Source organism: Balaenoptera musculus, chromosome 13, assembly GCF_009873245.2.
Source record: "Balaenoptera musculus isolate JJ_BM4_2016_0621 chromosome 13, mBalMus1.pri.v3, whole genome shotgun sequence".
Taxonomy (NCBI): domain Eukaryota; kingdom Metazoa; phylum Chordata; class Mammalia; order Artiodactyla; family Balaenopteridae; genus Balaenoptera; species Balaenoptera musculus.
The window spans coordinates 8,531,302-8,552,526 of NC_045797.1; the positions used below are offsets into that span (position 1 = coordinate 8,531,302).

The window sequence follows — 21,225 nt, forward strand, 5'->3', positions numbered from 1 at the left end:
GGTTGTGGATTTTAGAGTATCACAACGCTGCCCTATCATTTCTATTTGCAAAAAGCATCCAATATTTTTCTTATTAATAATCTGTACTCTATTATTATCTAGCCCTAGGGCTATTATTGACTAGAAGAAAACAATTTGGGAGACTATTTCATTTTTAAAATTAATGACGCTAATTTTACTAAAATTTTTTTGAAGTGAATACTTTGGTACCTCATTGCTAAAATGTGTTCAGAGAAAACAGTAACAGCCCAATAGTTCTGAAATGTTTCCAATGTAAGAGTTTTTATTCTGGTTCCACGCTCAGAGGTACCTACAACAGACTACAGACAAAACTAATTAGGGAGGGCTCAATAAAAATTTTCAGAAAACAGTAAAATAGGCAATGTTCAGTCTTGCAGCTCTCAGACAAGTTACTAGGTCTTAATTTCAGTCCTAACATTTAATGATAAAATCTCTAATTCTGATGAGATGATCGATTTAAAACAAGACTGCAGGCTTGGATTAGAACTACATAACTTCAAGATTAGAACTACAGATTTCAAAAAATTTGAAAATCCTATGATGGTAATCTATCAGATTAAATTTCTGGATGTGGGGAGTCTACCAGAAGACGGTATTCAATCAGTTTTGTGGGGGCAGGGAAAATAATAGGACAAAGAATGGTCCAGAAAAGCCAGAACCAATAAGCTTAAACAGATCCAGGTGGAGGATGGCAGGGAATTCTACCTTTGTTACAACCGGGGAAGGCAGGGGTAGGATGAAGCATGGCCTTACCTCAGCAGAGGGGCTAGTTCCACAATGTCGGGTGGCTGAGGGCAGCCCAGGAGGAACACTGGTTCTCTTACACATGGTTGCCACAAGACTGCTTTCAGGTTTCTCAGCGATGCTCCCCAGCCCTTTGCTGCTGTGGGTGGCCTTATAAGGGCAGGGCGGGGCTGCTCGAGGTGGAGGTGTGGCAGCGATGGCATGGCTGGTTGACTCTTAGACCCCAGGCTGAGGACCTTCTCTGGGGAAGTGGATGTCAGCGTTACTTAAGGGTGTTAGAGTTTTTGCTGTCCTGGGGCCTAAACTGGCCCGGAAACTGGGGAGTGATCTTAAGTGCACTATCCTTGAGAGACATTTCAGGGTGTTCCTGAGAGAAATGATGTTGTCCCTCTCCCAGCCTGGGCTTGGGGTGTGTTTTGGGGCAGGACTCTCGGGACCTGTTTCCATGGGAAGAGTCATCTGAGTCCGAGGAGACCATCTCCTGGAGAGGTAGCCTCTTGGTGGCTTTCTTTTTCTTCCTTCTAGGGTTCTCCTGTCTTAGTGCTTGTAAATTCCCAGTGTTAACTTCTTTGATTGGCCATATTAGGAGAGCAGAGTTCTTTATCTCCATGTCTTCCCTAGAGAGAGAGGGAGAGAGAGAGAGAGAGAGAGAGAGAGAGAGGGAGAGAGAGAGATCAGGGTTATTCCTGGTCTTGATGGCTGCTGTGTCTACAGAAATGTTCAAGCCAAGAGATAACAAGTGTGGTGAGGATGTGGGGAAAAAGGAACCCTCATGCACTGCTGGTGGGAATGTAAACTGGTACGGCCACTATGGAAAACAGTATGGAGGTTCCTCAAAAAATTAAAAGTAGAACTACCATGTGATCCAGCAATTCCACTTCTGGCTATATATCCAAAGGAAATGAAATCAGTATCTTGAAGAGATATCTGCACTCTCATGTTCATTGCAGCATTATTGACAATAGTCAAGACATGGTAACAACCTAAGTGTCCATTGGTGGATGAATGGGTAAAGAAAATGTGATATACATGGAATATTATTTATCCATAAGAAAGAAGGAAATTTTCCATTTGTGATAACATAGATGGACCTTGAGGGCATTATGTTAACTGAAATATGTCAGACAGAGAAAGACAAATATTGGATGATCTCACTCATATGTGAATCTAAAAAGAGCCAAACTCACAGAAACAGAGAATAGCCTGATGGTTGCCAGGGGCTGGGGAGGTGGGAGAAATGGGGAGACGTTGGTCAAAGGGTATAAAAAAATAAAAGAAAATATATCGGGCAGTTTATTTAGCTAGAAGTGTCATCCTTCAAGGAAGGCATCTTGGGAACACCACGACCCCACCTCAGCCAGGCCATCATGGCATACCATTTTGGGAACTTGCCTCTTTCAGGGCCTTTAGGGTAAAGTAAGGACACCAGCTGTTCAACCTTATTTTGTTCCCATAATCAGTACCTGCTACCTTGATCACCCAGCTTTCACTCTGAGTAACTCTGACCATGGCTGTTTCAGATCCTTTTGGAAATTGTCAAGAAAAAAATTAGTAGAGTGGAAAAAGATTTTTAGTTATTTTTAAATAGAAAATTTCATCAATCAAATTCCTCTTCAAAGGATCAAGATTCACCACATGTGATACTTTTCAAAGATTGGCTCAAAGACTCAGGAGGTAATTTCCAAGAGACATTAAAGAATTGGCCTGACCAGTTCACACGCATTAGGATAGCTATTGCCAAAAAAAGAAGAAAAAAAAAAAATCAAGAAGTAACAAGTGTTGGCAAGGATGTAGAGAAACTGGAATCCTTGTGCACTGATGGGAATGTGAAGTGGTACAGCTGCTGTGGGAAACAGTGTGGCAGTTCCTCAAAATACTAAAAATAGAATTATATAAGCCAGAAATTCCACTTATGGGTATATACTCACAAGAATAAAAGCAGGGACCCAAACAGATATCTGTACACTGATGTTCATAGCAGCATTATTCACAATAGCTGAAAGGTAAAAGAAGCCCAAGTGCTCATGGACAGAAAAATGAACAAACAAAATATGATATATACATGCAATGGAATACTGTTTAGCCTTAACAAGGGAGGAAATTCTGGCATTTGCTGTAACATGGACGAACATTAAGCTGAGTGAAATAAGCCGGTCACAAAATGGCAAACACTATGATTCCAAGTAGATGAGGTACCCAGAGTCGTCAACATCACAGAGATAGAACATAAAACGGTGGTTGCCAAAGGCTGAGGGGAAGAGGGAGTGGGGAGTCCGTGTCTGTGGGTGCAGAGTTTCAATCTGAGAAATTGAAAAAAAGCTCTGGAGATGAATGGTGGTGATGGTTGCACAACAATGTGAATGTACTTAATGCCACTGAACTGCATGCTTAAAAATGGTCAATTTTATGTTATGTGTATTTTACTACAATAAAAAAGTTGGCCTGAGCAATAGCAGTAGCATCGGAAAAAGGCTTCCCAGGAGGCCACCAACAAGATGATCTTTAAATATAAGGCCAGCGCCTGTGTGGATGGGTAAGTTCTGTGAGGCCAGGTTCTCAGAGACTCAACTTGAAATCACGCTACAAGACTGGAATCACCAACCTTGTTCTTTGAAATCTAAAATCTTATCCACCACACTACCATCAATTCTCCCGCAAATCGCTACCCTGCTCCAGAGGAGACTAAGTCGACACATACTATTTCCTTTTCAGGGGTTTTCTCTGTTTCCCATGTATTAGAGTTGGTCGCAGTCTATAACCTGTCAGCTCTCCGACAGAAGAGCAGCAAGGAAGGAATGCGAAGAAGAGAGTTTTCCGGGTGTACTAAAGGCACCCAAAGGGTAAGGCAGAGGAGAGGCCTACCTGCCCAGCTGAAGGACACTAGGAGATGATCTTGGAAGGAACCCAGGAAGAAGAGCATATGAAAGACCAAGAAGCAACGTGTGTCCAGCCCTCCCTCAGTAGGGGGTTGGTCACATAAGTGGTGGACCAGCTGGACAATTAAATTCGAGGCAGGCAATAATGAAACAAGAAGTGCCCTTGTCATGTAAAGATGCAAGTAACATATTAAGTAGAAAAAATGGTACAAAACAGAATGTATGTTACATGTTCATTTCTGTTATTAAGATTGTGAATATGGGGGATGATTGGAAACCTTCACATCCATGTCTTAATAGTTGCCTCAGAGAAATGGATTCCAGGAGAATTGTCACTTTCTCCACATTAAGAAATGTTTTTTTCAACTGTCATAAATGATTAAGAGAAACAAAGGTTTCTATTTTGAGGAAAAAGAAGCAAAATGGCAGAGAAAACACTCTAGAAGGATATACATCAAAATGCAAATGGTGATTACTCTTGAAATGTGGAACTACGGATGGTTTTTATATCCCTTTTGTTTTGTGCTTTTAATTCCTAAATTATATTAACTATGCATTACTTTTTGAATAAGAATAAAACAGTATAAGTTATCATGATTCGAATAAAAATGGGCCGGGATTTTGATCAAGGAAAAGCCTTTACATCAACCAAGCAGATGCTGCGAAGCCACCCTATTATATTCTCCAGAATGACTGATGTCGACCAAGTTCAAGATATTCCACAAGGAAATGTCCCCTTATGGGATGGGGGAGCAGGGTAGGTGTGAATCTGATGTGAAAGCTCTTATCCACGGCCCCGGCCCCACACGCACCCTCACTCTGCTCTGTGGGAAGGGGAAGGGCGGCCACGCTCCCGACTTCAGCCAGTGGACATTCTCCACCAGCACACCTGGAAGGGCTCTGCTAAGTGGCTTTCTTTTGCCCTATTTCATGCCAAAACTGAGTTAGATTTAGTGCCCTATTATTTTAGGCTACAGAGTTGGTCAACACTGCCGGAGATCGTGGAGGAGCCAGGCACTGTGCCTTCACTGGCTCTTCAGAGCAGCTCGTTCCACTGCGGGGAAGAGTTCTGAGCATCCTGTCCGTGCTCTCCTTGGGTCAAAATCCACCGCATTCACCTGACCGGGCACTGTCAGCTTGCCCATATTCTTGCTGGTTCCCTGAGGCCTCATGTCTATTCTGCCCTAAGTGTGTCTCTGTTGGCAAGGCCATCTTAGAACATGAAGAACAGGAGGACGTCTGGGGTAGGCACCGGATAGACATTTGATGAGGACCAGGAGGCCCCTGAGTTTTAACAACGGAAGGGGCAGAAAAAGGAGAGACTGATAAGAAAAGGCAGTTTTTGCTATCCAGATTGCTCTCACTGGCCCTCAGGGGTAACGAATCGCCATGACTCTCTGTGTTCTTGTCCCAAGTACCAGCACGCCTTCTGAGGACAGGTAATGGCACCTGACCCTCTGGATAAGGTAGGACACTCACAGACAGGGTTATGGCGGAACTGCTTGTTTTCCAGGCCTTAGGAAATGGGGCTCCTGATCTGACCAGAAGGGACCGAGGGAGCTAATGACATATACAAGTTTAATGATTTCCAGAGGCACAGCTCCTTCTAAGGGAAAAATAGTCAGTAGTGACCGGGTGAGATGATGGGAAGTGATTCATCTCAGAGGCAGCACTGAATCTTGAAGTTTTAATCGATGACTTAATATCCCTGCTGTCAGGAAGGCAATGTGAGGCCATGCTACATGGATAAGGGGAGGAGGGTTCAACAATCTGGGAATTATCATTTCCTTTGGGGGCACAGTCCTAAATCCGAATAGCTTGATGGAAAATCGCTAAACTGCTCAAAGAAAGGTAACGAGAGGCTAATATTTTGTGCAATAGGAATTAAGAGCTGGCTGCAGACACAGACAAACCACAACAGAATCCTGGGAGGGGGCTCTCCCCTCCAGGATTCTCCCACCCAGCCACGTCCCCAAGACCACACGGTTATAATCGTGCACCAAGGGAAGAACACTCTTGTCTTCAGGATCTCACTGCCCAACAACCTCCTTCAGATGCCCAGTGATTTTTCCGGAGCACAGAGAAGATGATTAGTCCAATCTGGTTGTCCTGTGATCCCATTTAGAATGTTGCTAATTTTTTCAAGAAATCAAACTCCCTCTATGGTGAATCTTCTTAAAGAGGAGACTTGAAGGTAATTTGCCCAAGCCTTGTTCTGTCAAGAAGGAAGGGAGGATGGATTCCAGCTCTTCTGGGAGGGGTTTCCTGCCAGTTACATGGCACCAGAGGCGCCCTGCCCAGAGGAGCACGTGGTCCCCACCTGTGGGTGGTTGAGTAACACCTGCTAGAGGCACTTCCCTTCAACGGAGAAAACCGGAAGTCAGAGCATTAAGCCCACCAAGAGCGCTTTCCCTGAAGGAGCCAGAGGCCACAGCCTTCTGATGTGAACAGGACCCCAGGGGAGGTAGTCAGGGAAGACCTCGTGCTGTGAATCTCCTGCCTGGCAAGGAGGGAGGATGCCAAAATGAAGGAAAATTCCTTCCGGCCCCCTTTATTTTTGGAGTTAGGAGAAATTACATGTGTGTTCTCTTTTTTTTTTAAAGTTTAATTTTTTTTTTTTTTTTTTAATTTATGGCTGTGTTGGGTCTTCGTTTCTGTGCGAGGGCTTTCTCTAGTTGTGGCAAGTAGGGTCCACTCTTCATCGCGGTGCACGGGCCTCTCGTTATCGCGGCCTCTCTTGTTGCGGAGCACAGGCTCCAGACGCGCAGGCTCAGTAATTGTGGCTCACGGGCCTAGTTGCTCCGCGGCATGTGGGATCTTCCCAGACCAGGGCTCGAACCCGTGTTCCCTGCACTGGCAGGCAGACTCTCAACCACTGCGCCACCAGGGAAGCCCCTACATGTGTGTTCTCTAAATGGAGAAAGTTACTGACAGGTTAGGGAATATTTTCATTCAGAACAGACATCTCTGATGGCACGAAATGCAGAAAAAGCTCAGGGACTTTACTGAAGGTAAGGCAAGGCAAGAGCAATCATTTCCCTCCACCAGACACACCTCTCTCAGTGGTGCTGTCAGAGAATGCAATCATCAGGTTTCAAAGGAAAGAGAAAACTGCAAGAGCCTCACCTGACCTCACATCACAAACATGGTAATACTAAAACTCTCTCCTTTAAGGACTAGTTATTTGGAATTTAGCAAAATGGGTAACATATTTTGCAAGACAACCTTGCTATAAGTCTTCAAGAATCATTTGTGTCAAATTTTGAATTGAAAATGAAAATTTGTATCAGCTGTGGCCATATTCAATCAATTTTGAACCCTTTACCTTCCAAATACTTTTCTTCCTGCCTTTCACTGTGTACCACCCTTGTTAGGAACCAGAGGAGGGGCTTGTAGAAAATACTCTCAGTCACCCCAAACTGAAGACCCCAAGAAGGAAGAAAAAGAGGAGGGGCAGAGGGTGGAGAGCTGGATCTCTGGCATCCTGGTCCACAGCTGTTTGGGGCCACATACCCCTGGTCTTACCAACCCCAAATGGATGGTTATAGTGGACTCAATATTTTAAAATTAAATTTAGCCATATGATGTCCCGCTGAAGTTGTAACCTACAGTACATTTCTTTAATTAGCCCATGAAGAAAGCACCATGATTTTTTTTTTTTTTTAAATGGTCTCATCTGGGGTAATAGAGTGAAGATTTACTAAAGAACAACCAAAGGGAGGTGGCACATTTAGAAAGGAACTGAGAAAGAGTTTCTGATGAGAAAGGACCTACCAGAAGGAAATCCCAGTGTAGATACAAAATAAGACCTACGCCGTTATTCTGTGTGCTCACGTCTACCAGCCCTGATTATGGAAACAGAGACAGATTAAGCTCTGAACGTAGCCGGCTGGATGTGACCTCTGCTTAGGAGAATTAAATGCAGTCTCTTTCTAGCAGAGAGGCAGCTAGAGCAACGAAACAGTGGAAATTACAATGGGAGACAAGGGGGTCAATGAACGTTTCCGCTGTGTAAAGCCCCAGGAGCTGGGGTAAGTAACTAGCAGCAGAGTTTTAAATAAGGCCTGGGGTAGTACTAAGGTAGAAAAGAATGAAAGGTTTTTCTCAACATAGAAAGAATTGAATTTTAATTCTAAAATAGTGATTGATAATACTGAGTTTAGTGAAGATGGTACCTAGACACATGTATCCATATTCCTTTATAATGTACTGTAATTTGGATATCATATTGTTTGAGTAGGATTTTGAGACCAACAAAAGTGCTATTATTTAAAATGATATATTCATCTAGAAAAAGACTGAAGGATTGTAGAATATATTTTCAACAATCATACCTAATAGAAGCTTCTCTGTGGAACTACATACCCCTCAAGGAGCCTTGCTGGGCATCCCCTAGTATTTGTATGTTCATCGGCTCATTCTTCAAATAGTCCTTGGGTACATCCTGTGGGCTGGACCCTGGCAACCAGGATTTAGAAGCAGATAGAACCTGGCCCCCGCTTTCAAGGACTGATGCCTAGTAGGGGTGATGGTCCTGAAAGTACATGGCCCAACACAAGGTAAAATTCCTATAATGAAAACGTCTGCAGGATGCAGTGGGATCACCTCACCACACAGGGCTGGAGTCCTGGAACACAGGGCTTGCGTTCAGTGTTGGAGTTCCCCAGGTGGCCAAGGACAAGAATAGCATTCCAGGGAGGAGATACTTAGTCTATGCAAAGGCACAGAGCCTTGAAAAAGCACAGCATGGGAAAAAAACTGCAAGTTTTTTTAATGGTTGGTTTACAAATTTAGTATGGTTAGTGTGCAGAGGGGCTTTTGGGAGGTTTGTTGGGGAGTGGCTAGGGGAGAAGTAAGGCCAGCTAGGCAGGCCTGGTTCAGGCCAACAAAAGGCTAAGCTAGGATAAGAAGAGAGATGGGGGGGGGGGGGTTGGTGGGGGAGGGGCAAGAGCAGATTTACATGTGAGGAAGATTCCTCTGCTCAGCACTTAGGGGAGATGGCGGGACCTCAGGGCAGGAGGAGGTGGGAGGAGGAGGCCTCAGGAAATGGGAGCATTTGTGCAGCCGAGCTGAGAAATATTTGCAAGCTGTTTGTGGAATGTGTATGTCTCTAAATAAATCCACTTCTTACCTATCACTTTGTCTCTTCACTGAATTCTTTCTGTGATGTGACATAAAGAACCTGAGCTTCCAGGTGTGTGAGACCAGGTGTGTGATCTCAGTTAAAATACAGTGGGCTCAACTCCCAATCTGGATTTTGGCTGGATTCGAGTCCCAGACCATGGGTTCAAGTCCCAATCTGAGTTGTGCGGTTTCAGATCTGGGTGGCGAAGGGAGAGGAGGTTGCTGGGTCACACTGCAGCAGGCAAGGAAGTCTAGTTATTTAGGATCATGTGTGCACACGTGCGTGTGTGTGTGCAAACAGAAGAGGCAATTTTGGGGTTTTGCAGAGGTGAAGGAATCAGTGGAGAGGAGCTAAGGAGAGAGGGGAGGAGAGTCCAGGGGTAAATCACAGAGCAAGGACCCGGGCCGGGGGGGGACAGGCCTGCTGGACAGATCAGCATTGGATGAGGAGGGACTCTGACATGAGGGGGAGAGATCCAGGCTTCCACAAGCCCAGAGGTGAGGAAAGTGGCGCAGGGAGAGAATGTCTGGTGGTTTCTGTTTACGAAGCATAAGGTGAGGCCACTGGGAGACTGAAGGTTGGCACCCAAAGACGGCTCAACCCGTGCTCAAAATCCACCTTCACCTCCAGGGTCAGGGCTCTGACTCCAACTTTGATGCCCCTCGTTGGCCCCATGGACTTGGTCTTGCCTGCTCTTCAGGCCTCAGCTTTTTCTTACTGATTTTGCTTTAATCCACCTTTCCAGCTGTTAGCCATCCTGCTGCCTCAGATGTAAATGTGTTTACCCCACTGTTGCCCCTGGCAACCACCACCCACCCACCCACACTCACCTGGGCACAGGCAAGCCAGGGCCAGCACCTCACTCTCACCCCCAACAGGGAGAGGTGATGGGTAATTAGTCCCAACTGCAACTTAATCTAACCTGTGCTTTATAGTGAGGCTTCATTAGAAGACCTTGAATCCTTACAAATAAGAGGAAAATAATTCCTTCAGAGTCATGACAGGATTGAAAGCTTTGCTGAAGGGTCAGTAAAATACATAATGTTGAATCTGAGATTAGAACAAGATAGACAAATAACCAGCAGGTAAAAGCTGTGACGTTGAAGGAACAATCATCATAGACTTGCACTTTGGTAGGAAGTCCTCCACCTTTGCTTTTCTCCCCAAGTATTTAGAGATCGTGGATCTCAACTCAGAAACAGATTAAAAGCGCAAAGATATAAATAAAATTCAGAAAGTAGAAAGTTGGGTCCACTTACACTTCTGAATCCTCCTGAATTGGGGGTGACTTAATATGAGCGCAAGAGAGAGCATATTTGTTTTGGCTGATCTTAATAAGTGCACTCCGAGGGCAAAATTCCTGTAATAATACCAAAAGAGTTCATTCAATTTAAATCAGAAATGTCCACAATTCAGATGTAATTTTAATCTAGCTCAACCCACTGTAATAGCTACCAGCCATTATCCTGTTCTGGTGATACTTAAGAGGGCAGTGTAAATGCAGAGTCTAGCTGGATAATTTTACGCTGAATAAAAGTCATCATTGAGTCTTACCTGTCATTTCTCCACATCCTGGATCATTTGTCAAGTCCACCATTTGTCAAGATGTGTGTGTGTGCACGTGCATCCACTGATGTACATGCACGCACACAAACACACACAGACACACACCTTCATATAACCACCTTCCTTTCTAGCTTAATTCCAGCCTTGGCCATCTCTTTCCTGGACTTATAAACTATCAGCACCACCCCATGCTGTATGTCCCACTGTCAGCCCCTGGGTCTCCCAGAATTTCTATCAGAACTGTCCTCAGCGTCCATCCCCAAGACCATGCTGTCTAGTCCAGGGCCCCACTGCCAAGGGGGGTAACCTCCAGAGTCCTTCCTGGGCTCTGAGGCTCTTCCCCAGGGATCCTGGGTCACCAGCTTCATCTCTCCCCACACCTGGGACCCACCCACGGGCATCTCTTCAAACGTCCCTTGATTTGCCTTCTCCTCTCTTGCCTGGTAGATGTCCCCAGAACAGGGCCACCTGGCAGAGATGCTTCCCACCCGCTGCCCTTCCAGGCTCCTTCAATGTCATCCAAACAGCTCCAGGAAAGTCCATTATCTCTCACGGTTTTTCCTGGTTTGATGAGAAGATGCCCTTTCTCCCTCTTGTTCTGTCGGATGGGATACAGTGTTCCTGGGGCCACTGGCTCTGAGGGCCTTCACTCATCCATCCTACATTTCATCCCTTCATCCTAAAATTCGTTCACCATGACCCCTTCCCTGATGGACATACCCCATGCTACAGTCAAGAATCGATTAGAGATTCACTTTGCTATACAGCAGAAACTAACACAACAATGCAAAGCAATTATACTTCAATAAAGATGTTAAAAAAAAATTGATTAGATATTTTTGTCCTGTTTACTAGGCAGTTGGGTATAGACATTTAGAGTGCAGGCCATGGAACCAGACTGCCTGGGTTCAAATGCCTGTAACACCCGCTCATCCTGGGTGTGACTTCACCTCTCTGCTTCAGGTTCCTTATCTGAAAATGCAGATAAGAGTACCTACCTCACAGTGTTCTGAGCAGCCAGCTGTTCACTATGTGTGAAGCACCTGGGTTAGTACCTGTGCCACATAGTAAGTGCTGAATAAGTTAGCACGACTCTTTCGTTTGCTGCTTTTCGCATGCCAATCCATTTTCCAGGCGTATTAAGTGGGCCATCAAAACAATGTTATTTCCATTAGAAAACATCATTCATTCAAGTAGCTTATAAAGCAATTGTGAGAACTTGCTCTTCATCAGCAGCAGTACCAGGGGTGCAAAGATGGATAGGACCCGGTCCCTGCCTTTAAGGAGTTGGGAGATTGGTGAGGGAGCCGGGGCGGGAGGAAGGCAGGACAGTGTGCAGGGGAACCTGAGGGCCTCAGCAGAAATCAGGCGGCATCTTCGGGTGACAGGAGATTTTATGGAAAGAAGATGGGGAGGGCGGTCCAGGAAGGGTTAAAACCCAGGGGCTTGGGAAAGCCCACCGTGTCCGGGAAGCAATGAGCCTTCCATAGGGCTGGTAGCCAAGCTCACAGGGCAGGCGGGGGGTCGGGAGGGGGTTGGGCTGGGCTTTTCCTTGAGGTTGCCGAGAAGTGTGTGTGCGTGCGTGTGTGTAGGGGGGTGAGGGGACAGGGGGCACATCAGGTAGGCAGGTGACATCATCAGATTTGTAAACTGATACTGATTTTTTTCTAAAACTTTTAGGAAAAATACAGAGGGAGAGAGAGAGTGGGGCTGTAAGAGCCTGGGGAGGCCGCTGACGAAGCCAGAATTGGAGCGAGCCTCCCCAGACCCCAAACGTGGAACGAGAGCCCCAAAGACCATCTGACAGAGGAGTTAGGAGGCCACGGCGACCTTAGCACAGGCGGATTTTGTGTTGCACAGCGGACAGAACTCTAAGCACAGGGGGTGGATGTGCAGGGGGAATAGAAACAGCCAGGGAGATGGCTCTTCCGAGACGTCTGGCGGTGCCAGGAGAGAGCCAGGCATTGCCTGCAAGAAAGGCAGGGGTAAAAGGAAGCCACTTTCTGCCTAGCGAGAATGTTCTTTTCTAAGTGAAAGTCTACTTACTCTCCGGTTGTTACATTTTAAAACTGTGTAGACTTTATCTTCAGCCACATCTTGATTTGGAACTGCTATGACAATGGCGGGGACATAGAAGTCAAATCCTCGGGGTATCACAATTTTGGCAAACACATAATCTCCAACCTGTAGATGAGAACATCTTTCATGGCAAATATTTTGCTTATCCATCTTAGTGACAATATTCATATAAGCTTGTTTTAAAACACCCCAAGATGACTAGCAAGTACTGATGCTAGAATTCAAATACATATTTTTTTTTTCTCAGTTGGAAAGAGTCGCTAGTTCCAAAATTCTCTGGGCTCATTGGGCCATAGCTGGAATTTTGTGACCAGTTTGGGGAAGCCGCATTTTAGCAGGGCTTCCTCTGACAAGGGTCTCAGGGACAGTCAGCAAGATGGTGAGGGGTCTGGAAACCATATCTTACAAAGACTGGGTGAAGGAAGCTGTAATGTTTCACATGAGGACCAGGGAGAGAATGGACGGTGCCCTCCTGTGTCTGAAGGGTTATCAGGGACAGAGGAAAGGAGCAGATTTGTTTAATGTGGTTCCAAAGCTCACACCTGGAATCCATGGGAAAAAGTCACAAGAGATAATTTCCAGCAGAAAGAAAGTCTTGTGAAGGGGCATACAAGGCTGCAGGGCATCTGTCAGATGGAGAGGATTCATGGTCAGGGGGAAAGTGCACTGATGTGCCCTCTGAGTCTGCCCAGGGGAGGTGGGAACAGACAACCAATGTGAATCCTATGAGCACTCCTCAGCACTCTTCCTCCTGGCTCACACTATCCAAGAAACAGCAGCAGTGCAGCTTTGGGGGGGTTTTCTCTCTACACTCCCGCCTTGGTGCGGGGATGAGGATAGCACAGGAGGATGTGCCAGACACGGCACAGCTCTGATGAATTTATAAGCAGATGAGAACACATCAGCCTGGCTCACCCCTGGAATGCATGTTCAGGGGTAACTGCATTATGGCATCAAGGTCTGGCATCAACTGACTACAACGTCAAGGAAAGGGCTACCTCTGCCTTTGTTATTAAATCTGTTTTAGTATAATCTTCTGCAGTGAAAGCTTCAAGAGCACCAGCAGTTACAGCAACTCCCGCCCCACGACCATCTATTGTCTGTAAAGCAACAAGAGCCTCAGGGGCAATGCAAGCAGGCCTGTGCAGTCCTGAGCTACTTAACAGGGCATTAGCAGATCAGGGTCAGGAGCAAAGAAATTGCTAGGCAAGGGGTCATAGGAAGAGGGGTCACTGTTATCCAGAGCTCTAGGAGAAAAGGGGCCCAGGAACAGATGGCTGGAGCAGGTACCTGGAGCAGTGGGCAGGGCATGGCGCCCCCCACAGGTGTGATGAACGAGATGGGCACGACCTTGGTGTCTCCGTACCTGAAGCCCACGAGCGCGTGGGTGGGGCTCACACACTTCTTCACAACCCCTGTAAGGAATCACATTTAAAATAAAACAGAAAGGCAATGCCTATTCCCTTAGGCTTGCCCCATCCTGTTGGTCAAGCTAAGTTACAGCATTTTGCCTGCTTACATCAGTGTGCCCCTTGGTTCCTCCACCAGGTAACACTGGATACTCTATGATGCCTGCTGGGGTTGACCAACTCAGAGTGCAGTTCCGTGCTCTGCTCTAGAGCTGAGCCAGGAAGCTAAGAGAATGCGTGGAAACTTGTTCAACCAGCATTACCAGCAGCCATCCTGCTGTGAACACTGTTCCTAGAAATATCCTTTCCCTGGACACTTCCTACCGTCTGATTCCCTTATTTATTTTAGTCATATTTCCTTCTATAATACTTGGAGACAGAAAATCGTTGTTAGTATACACACTACTGTATATAAAATAAATAACTAATAAGGACCTACTGTCCAGCACAGGAAAAACTACTCAATACTCTGTAATGACCTATATGGGAATAGAATCTAAAAAAGAGTGGATGTAGGTATATGTATAACTGATTCACTTTGCTGTACACCTGAAACTAACACAACATTGTAAATCAACTATACTCCAATAAAAATTAAAAAAAGAAAAATCATTGCTAAATTGTGAAAGTGAAAGGAAATATGAATTTCATATTTTCATCCTCAGCTTTTCATCTAATATTACACACCCCACAGTGTCCCTAAAAAAGGAAGAAAAAAAGAAGCAAGAAGTTTTCTTGTCTTTTAGTTATGTGCAGAGATTATTATAACAGGAAAAGAAAATATTGGTGTTAAGGTTCACATATTTTGTCATTTATCCTAGTTGAAATTTATTATATTTTCCCATTTAAAAGGGATTATAAATACTGGGGGCACGTTCTGACTTCCCCGGCAGTAACAGCTGCACTTGGACCCCCTAGTTTGAGACAGAAATGTGCTCGTCCCCACTGGGCTCCCACAGGGTGCGTGCCCGGCATCCTCGCCCCAGCTCACACACCGGCGCTGGCAAAGTCCTATGTGCTTTCAGGTGGCAAAGAAACGGCTGCTGATTTTCATCTCAAGTCCAGGTGTCTTGTTTTAAACGGCCAAAGAAAGGGAAAACTTATTTTTTTAAAAAAACACCACACATACACGAAAACCAGCTTTACACTGTCTGTTTTCTTATTGGACTAAATGTTCGGTTTGGTTTCTGAAATACTCTTTACACATGGTTCACACATTTTCTACCACAAACTGACTCTACCCTTTTAATTAGGAAAACTAACACTACTTTTTAGAAGGAATTCCTACTATGAAAACAAAGAAGAACCCTTCTGAGTTGAGGAGAATCCTAGCATCCCCAGCACACAAGCCCATCCCAACCTACCCCGACCCCGGCCCTACCCCAGGCAGGGGTAAAGGTCTGGGCTGCCAAGATGACCTTGTTGGCCAGTGGGACCCTCCTCAAATTCTTAGCCTTTGGGACTTTGCAGAATCCAGTCTTAAACCTGGCATGCAGTTTTTCAGGTATCTGTCTCAGTTGAGTAGCTGTGTGACTGTATGGCCCGTGGCGTCTAAGCCATGTATCGGCTGCCTTTTACAGAAAAAGGCTGCTGACACCTGCTCGAGATCGTTAGACCTAGATTTTTGGTATGTTACTACCACCTCTTTTTTTTTTTTTTTTTTGAACTCTTTCCTCATCTTTTATTCTGATAACAAGCAAAATAGCTCACTTAGTGCCTTGTATTCTTTTTTTTTTGAATTTTATTTTATTTATTTTTTTATACAGCAGGTTCTTATTAGTCATCCATTTTATACACATCAGTGTATACATGTTAATCCCAATCTCCCAATTCATCCCACCACAACCACCTCCCCTGCCCACTTCCCCCCTTGGTGTCCATACGTTTGTTCTCTACATCTGTGTCTCTATTTCTGCCCTGCAAACCCGTTCATCTGTACCATTTTTCTAGTTTCCACATATATGCGTTAATATACGATATTTGTTTTTCTCTTTCTGACTTACTTCACTCTGTATGACAGTCTCTAGATCCATCCGTGTCTCTACAAATGACCCAATTTCGTTCCTTTTTATGGCTGAGTAATATTCCATTGTATACATGTACCACATCTTCTTTATCCATTTGTCTGTCGATGGGCATTTAGACTACTGGCTCTTTTATGTTCCAATCTCTGCAGATGTGGACCTTTGTTCGCCTCCAGAAATTACTGTAGTTTCTTCCAATCTAACTCTAGAACCAGCCTCATGGTGTTGACAACCTGGCTGTCCTCCAAGGCGGGAGGACCCAGAGCTGCTGGCCTGTTCGGTCATGGCTCAGCCTCTGCACTTACCCCTTCTCCACCTCATTAAGGAGTTGCTACCATTTCTAGGCCCTGATTCAAGATCAGCTTCCAATTTTTGGCTGCCCTTACACTGCAGTTTCTCTTTGCCCTCAGCCTCAGAGAGTTGAGACGTTGTTTACTGCTCTGAAACGTCTCCTGGGACCATGTTAGGGGACTGGGCTCTGGAGGTTGGACCAGCAGGCAGAAAGAAGCATCTCTACTCCGTCATCTTCCTGGGTATGAGTCGGCCTCCCCACCTCAGCCAGGGGGCTCTCCTGTACCCAGGTACGGGGGAAAAGGGGGCACACCTTAGTTGAGACCCTCAGCAAAAACACTGCCTATGCCCAGAGGTCAGAGGAGTGAAGAAACAGTCTAGGCAGACAGCATGGGTGAGTTCATTTGGTGAAAGAAGCAGGAACGGTTTTCAATCTTCACTCCAAACAGGAATTTCTCAGGCTGGAGAGTGGATTTTTTTTAACCTCTGGCTATAAGAACCTTCTGATATTCATAGCCTGGCTCAAATCCCATTTCCTGAAAATGGCGTCAGTTCTGCTCTACCAGAAGCGTCCCCTCCACCTGCCCCCCTCCACTGAATGCCAGCCTACATATCTAGTCATCACATTCTCTTCTTCTTTAGTCTCAGAGGTTTCCTTTATAGCCCACTGTGCTGGTTTTTGCCTTTTCAAATTGTTCTTAAAGTTTTAAAGCTGTTGTTAAAGTTTTTAAACTGCAAGCAGCTCCCTCTACCCCCAGGTGAGGACCCCAGGTGAGTTGTTTATATCTCCCAAGAGGAGATAATAGAAAAACTCTACAGGTAATGAACACTTTCCAATTTCAAGATGCTGTACATTACCATATTTAATCTACACCATGATCTTATGGGGGGTTTAACTGTTTTAAATCTCATTTGGAAAGATAAGGAAACAGGCTCAGAGAACTTCAGTGATTCCAGTCACGTGGCTGGTAGAGGCAAGAAGCAGACTTCGAATAAATAAAAACTAGGATTGTCTGACCCTAAATCATGACCCCTGAGAAAGTATTCAGTCCTCCCCTGCCCCAGCCTTCTTCTTCCATTATAACTTGTTCCAACGACATAATGCAGAAATCTTGCAACCCAGACTTTTCATCACTGTGAATTTCCTGAGATAAAATGCTGCTTCTTGCTGAACAATGGGAAGGATGACCCAATTCCTACAAATAACGATTTAAAATAAGGTTCTGAAGTGTGTCTGCCTCCTTGCCTTTCAGCATCCTAATAAGCCAGGCTATCAGCTTGTCCCTTCTGTTCTGCACAACGCAATCCTTCCTCAACTAGTGAATCCACGCTGACCCCTGCACAGAGTTAGCCATACGGAAATCCCTGCCCTGATTCCCAAGGACGGCAGCAACAACTGGGCCAGCTCTGCTCCAGTGCAGACCCGGCCTTGAGCAATGGATGCTCTGATCCCATTGCTCCAAAGCCGCTTCTGCTCAGGTACATTTTAAAGCTATTTTTCATTAAAAACATTTAGGAGGTTTTGAACAAAAGTTATCAGAAAAGGAGTCCTCAGTGAATATCATGCCTGTGCTCCACAAAACTCTATTTGGCCTTCTTTTTTGTAAGGGGTAAAAATAGTAACCTGCAGTGACCAGGTGATCTAAGTGAACATCACTAATGAGGGCACGTGGACATCATGTGCCTTTGGATGGGTTGCCCTGAGAGGGATGTGGCATCAATGATATCACATAACATTTTGGCTGGAAACACATAACCTGAATCTACTCTAACCCAAATTGAGGAACATTCCATAACATAATTGGCCTTACTGTTAAATAATGTCAGTATCATGAAAGATGAAGGAAAAGGCTAGAGAATTGATTCTAGATTAAAGAAGACTAAAGAGAAATAACGAAATGCGGTAACAATTCTGAATTGGGACCTATACTAGAGGAAAAAAAGTGCTGTAAGGGCTATTCTTGGGACAATTAACCAAATTGAAATATATAGATAAAACTATATAATATTAACTTTACTGAATTTTATAACTTGACTGTGGTAATATTAAGAGAATACCCTTGTTCTTGAGAAATACATGTATTAAGGGGCAATGTTAAGATCAGCTATAGTTTGAGGTACAGTCTTTCTGCTTGACAGCTCTTCCTCAGGGTTCTTTCTCTAAGCTCTCTTTCCAATAGGCCTTTACCACGATTTCAATGACTACTTTTGTGCTGATGCGTCAAAAATCTCTATCTCCCAACAGATTTCCTCCTCCAGACTCTGGACCCATTATCTCCAATTGCTTCTCTGACAACTTTAGCGTCTCGTGGTGCACCTACAATTCGTCACGTCCCAGACACACCTCGTTATCTTCCTGTCCATACCACCATCTCCTATAGGTACCATCCTTTACCTTATGACCCAAGCCAGGGACCCGAGTGACATCCTAATCCACTCCGTATATACTCTTCACACAGCGCTGGGAGGGATCTTTTTAAAACTTCAAGTGTGACTGTGTTTCTTCCTGCTTTTTTTAAACATTTTTTTTTTAATTACTGCATTTTTATTTATTTATTTATTTATTTATGGCTGTGTTGGGTCCTCGTGTCTGTGCGAGGGCCTTCCCCAGCTGTGGCAAGCGGGGCCCACTCTTCATCGCGGTGCGCGGGCCTCTCACCATCGCGGCCTCTCCCGCTGCGGAGCACAGGCTCCAGGCGCGCAGGCTCAGCGATCGTGGCTCACGGGCCCAGCCGCTCCGCGGCATGCGGGATCCTCCCAGACTAGGGCTCGAACCCGCGTCCCCTGCACCGGCAGGCAGACTCTCAACCACTGCGCCACCAGGGAAGCCCTCTTCCTGCTTTAAATGTGACTCCCCAATAAAGTTCAAACTTCTTAACATAACCCTTTATGAACAGCCGTACACTTGCCTCTCCGAAGAGCTTTCTTACTTTCTACCCTTCCTTTGCATTCTAGGTTCCAGACATAATCTATTTTATTTCTCCAAGCATAAAATGTTTTTCTTCACCTCTAGATCTTCACACATATCATTTTCATTATTCATGAAGCTCTTGCTTAACTTCATCTGGTTGATTCCTTCAGGATCATATGCTCCAGAAAGTCTTGGGCAAACCTCTCAGGTCCAGTCACACTGGCCTCTTCCTTCAAGGAAGAGGGTGTCATGGGCACTCCATCCTCAGGACTTCGTACTGCTGTTCCCTGTGTTTAGAACTCTCCCTGAGATAATCTCATGGCTCCTTTTTAAAGTCCTTATTAATATGTTGCCTTCCCTGGAAGCTCTTCCTTGACCACCATATCTAGAATCGCGAGCTTCACCTTTGACACGCTCAACCCTCTTCGTGGCTTCATTTCCCTTCATAGCCCTGTATCTGATGCACTACGTATTTTACTTATTTGGTTGCTTGTCTGTCTCCTCTACTTGCATGTAAGCTTCATGAAAACAAGGATTTTCCTCTGGGGTCTGCTCACTACGCTAGACCAGCACCTTAGGGATATTACATACGTGGAACATAGTAGGTATGTAGGAAAACTTTACTAAACAAATGAAAGATTAAAGTAAGTTTTTCTGGCTGTTACTTCCCCACAAATATGGGGAGAAACTTCATCATTTCATTTTAGAAGTGGAATACCTCAGCATAGCTCATGAAGTGTCAGTGTGCTAGGGAAAGCATAGTTTGAGAACTTCTGGTTCCCAATATCATATTATGTAACAAAGGAATCTTACAAAATAAAATACCTACCTGGAAAATAAAAGCCATTTTCATCACATCTTGCAATAACCTTCTGGCCTTTGAGTGGATCTAATTTTTTGGATTTGTTTTTCTTTGTTGGAGTTCCTTGAATTTTCTGTTGCTAAAAAAAAAAAAACATTAATCGTTGATAGAAAAAGTAAGTGCAGACAGTGAAAGTCACAGATACAGGATAGCGTGCGATTCTTTACTTAGAATCACACTATTGAGGAATTACAGGACATGCATATACTGTATACTCACTCTGGAGTACTTTCTGTTCTATGCTGTTGGGAACAGGCTTTTAAAACTGAACTGATATGGGAAACACTGCACATAGAAAATGAGGCAGAATTTACAGTCTAAATCTAATCAAGCTTTGTTAAAACAAAACAAAAAAAGGCAGCCTTTTCCAGAGAATTTAAACAGGATCCAGAGTTTTAAACTATAATATTCAATATATGCATACACGATCCAAAATGCAACATACAAAAAAAGCAAGCAAACATGACCAATTCTCAAGGTAAAAGGAAATCAACAGATCACAGTATTTAGATGGCTCAGGTGTTGGAATAATCAGATTAAGATGCAAATCAGCAGTTATAATCATAGTACATGAGGTAAAGGTAAACACTCTTGAAATGAACAGTAAGGTAGTTGTTTTCAGCAGAGAAAAAGGAACTATAAAAAAATAACCAAATGGAAATTTTAGAAGTAAAAAAAACCCAACAATATCTGGAAGGGCTAAATAGCAGAACTGATATGATGGAGGAAAGAGACCTGAAGACAAATGAACAGAAATCATCCAATCTGAAGAACAGAGAAAAAAAGATATTTAAAAATGAGCAAGGGCCTTCCTGTTCCAGATAACCCCTTCAAAGCCCAGCTCAGTTATAATCTGTCTGGGAAGACTTTACCCCCAGGCAATTTCAGAAAAAACAAAGGAAAGTACTGCTCTGTTATTTCCAAATGCTACCACATGAATCAAGGCTTTGAGTGAATGTGATTGTCGTGTCCACTACAGGAAGAAACTGGTAGCTTCATTTTTGATCTGTAAAGTCCAATTCTATCTAAAGTCCTATTTTCTATGCTTGATGACTGATCATTCCATCATCCAGAAAAGTCATTATTTTTGATTTCCAATCAATTTGAGGACCAACGATCTTTTAAAATAAATTGAAAATGAATTACTAGAAAACAAAATAAAAAACAGACATGTAGTGTTTGGGTTTCTAGGTAAAATCTATTTAAGAATTCTGAAAAGCAATTGGTAGCAAATGGGTTGGAAAAGAAGACAAGAATTCAAAGTACCACCAAATTGGTAGGGTGTTTACCATGTCTTTCCTCTGGTATTCCCTGGTC

The 21,225-nt window shown here is 44.4% G+C and overlaps 1 protein-coding gene across 1 annotated transcript in view; it reads right to left on the bottom strand.

The window, feature by feature from the left end:
• Positions 1–320: 320 nt before the first annotated feature.
• The window catches only part of VWA3B (von Willebrand factor A domain containing 3B), a 211,562-nt gene continuing 190,657 nt past the window's right edge, over positions 321–21,225 (bottom strand). Inside the window, 6 exon segments of the mRNA XM_036872281.1 lie at positions 321–1,030; positions 1,164–1,382; positions 10,026–10,126; positions 12,379–12,516; positions 13,702–13,826; positions 19,876–19,987. Of these exon segments, the coding sequence (XP_036728176.1) occupies positions 622–1,030; positions 1,164–1,382; positions 10,026–10,126; positions 12,379–12,516; positions 13,702–13,826; positions 19,876–19,987 (1,104 nt within the window). The 3' untranslated portion in view covers positions 321–621.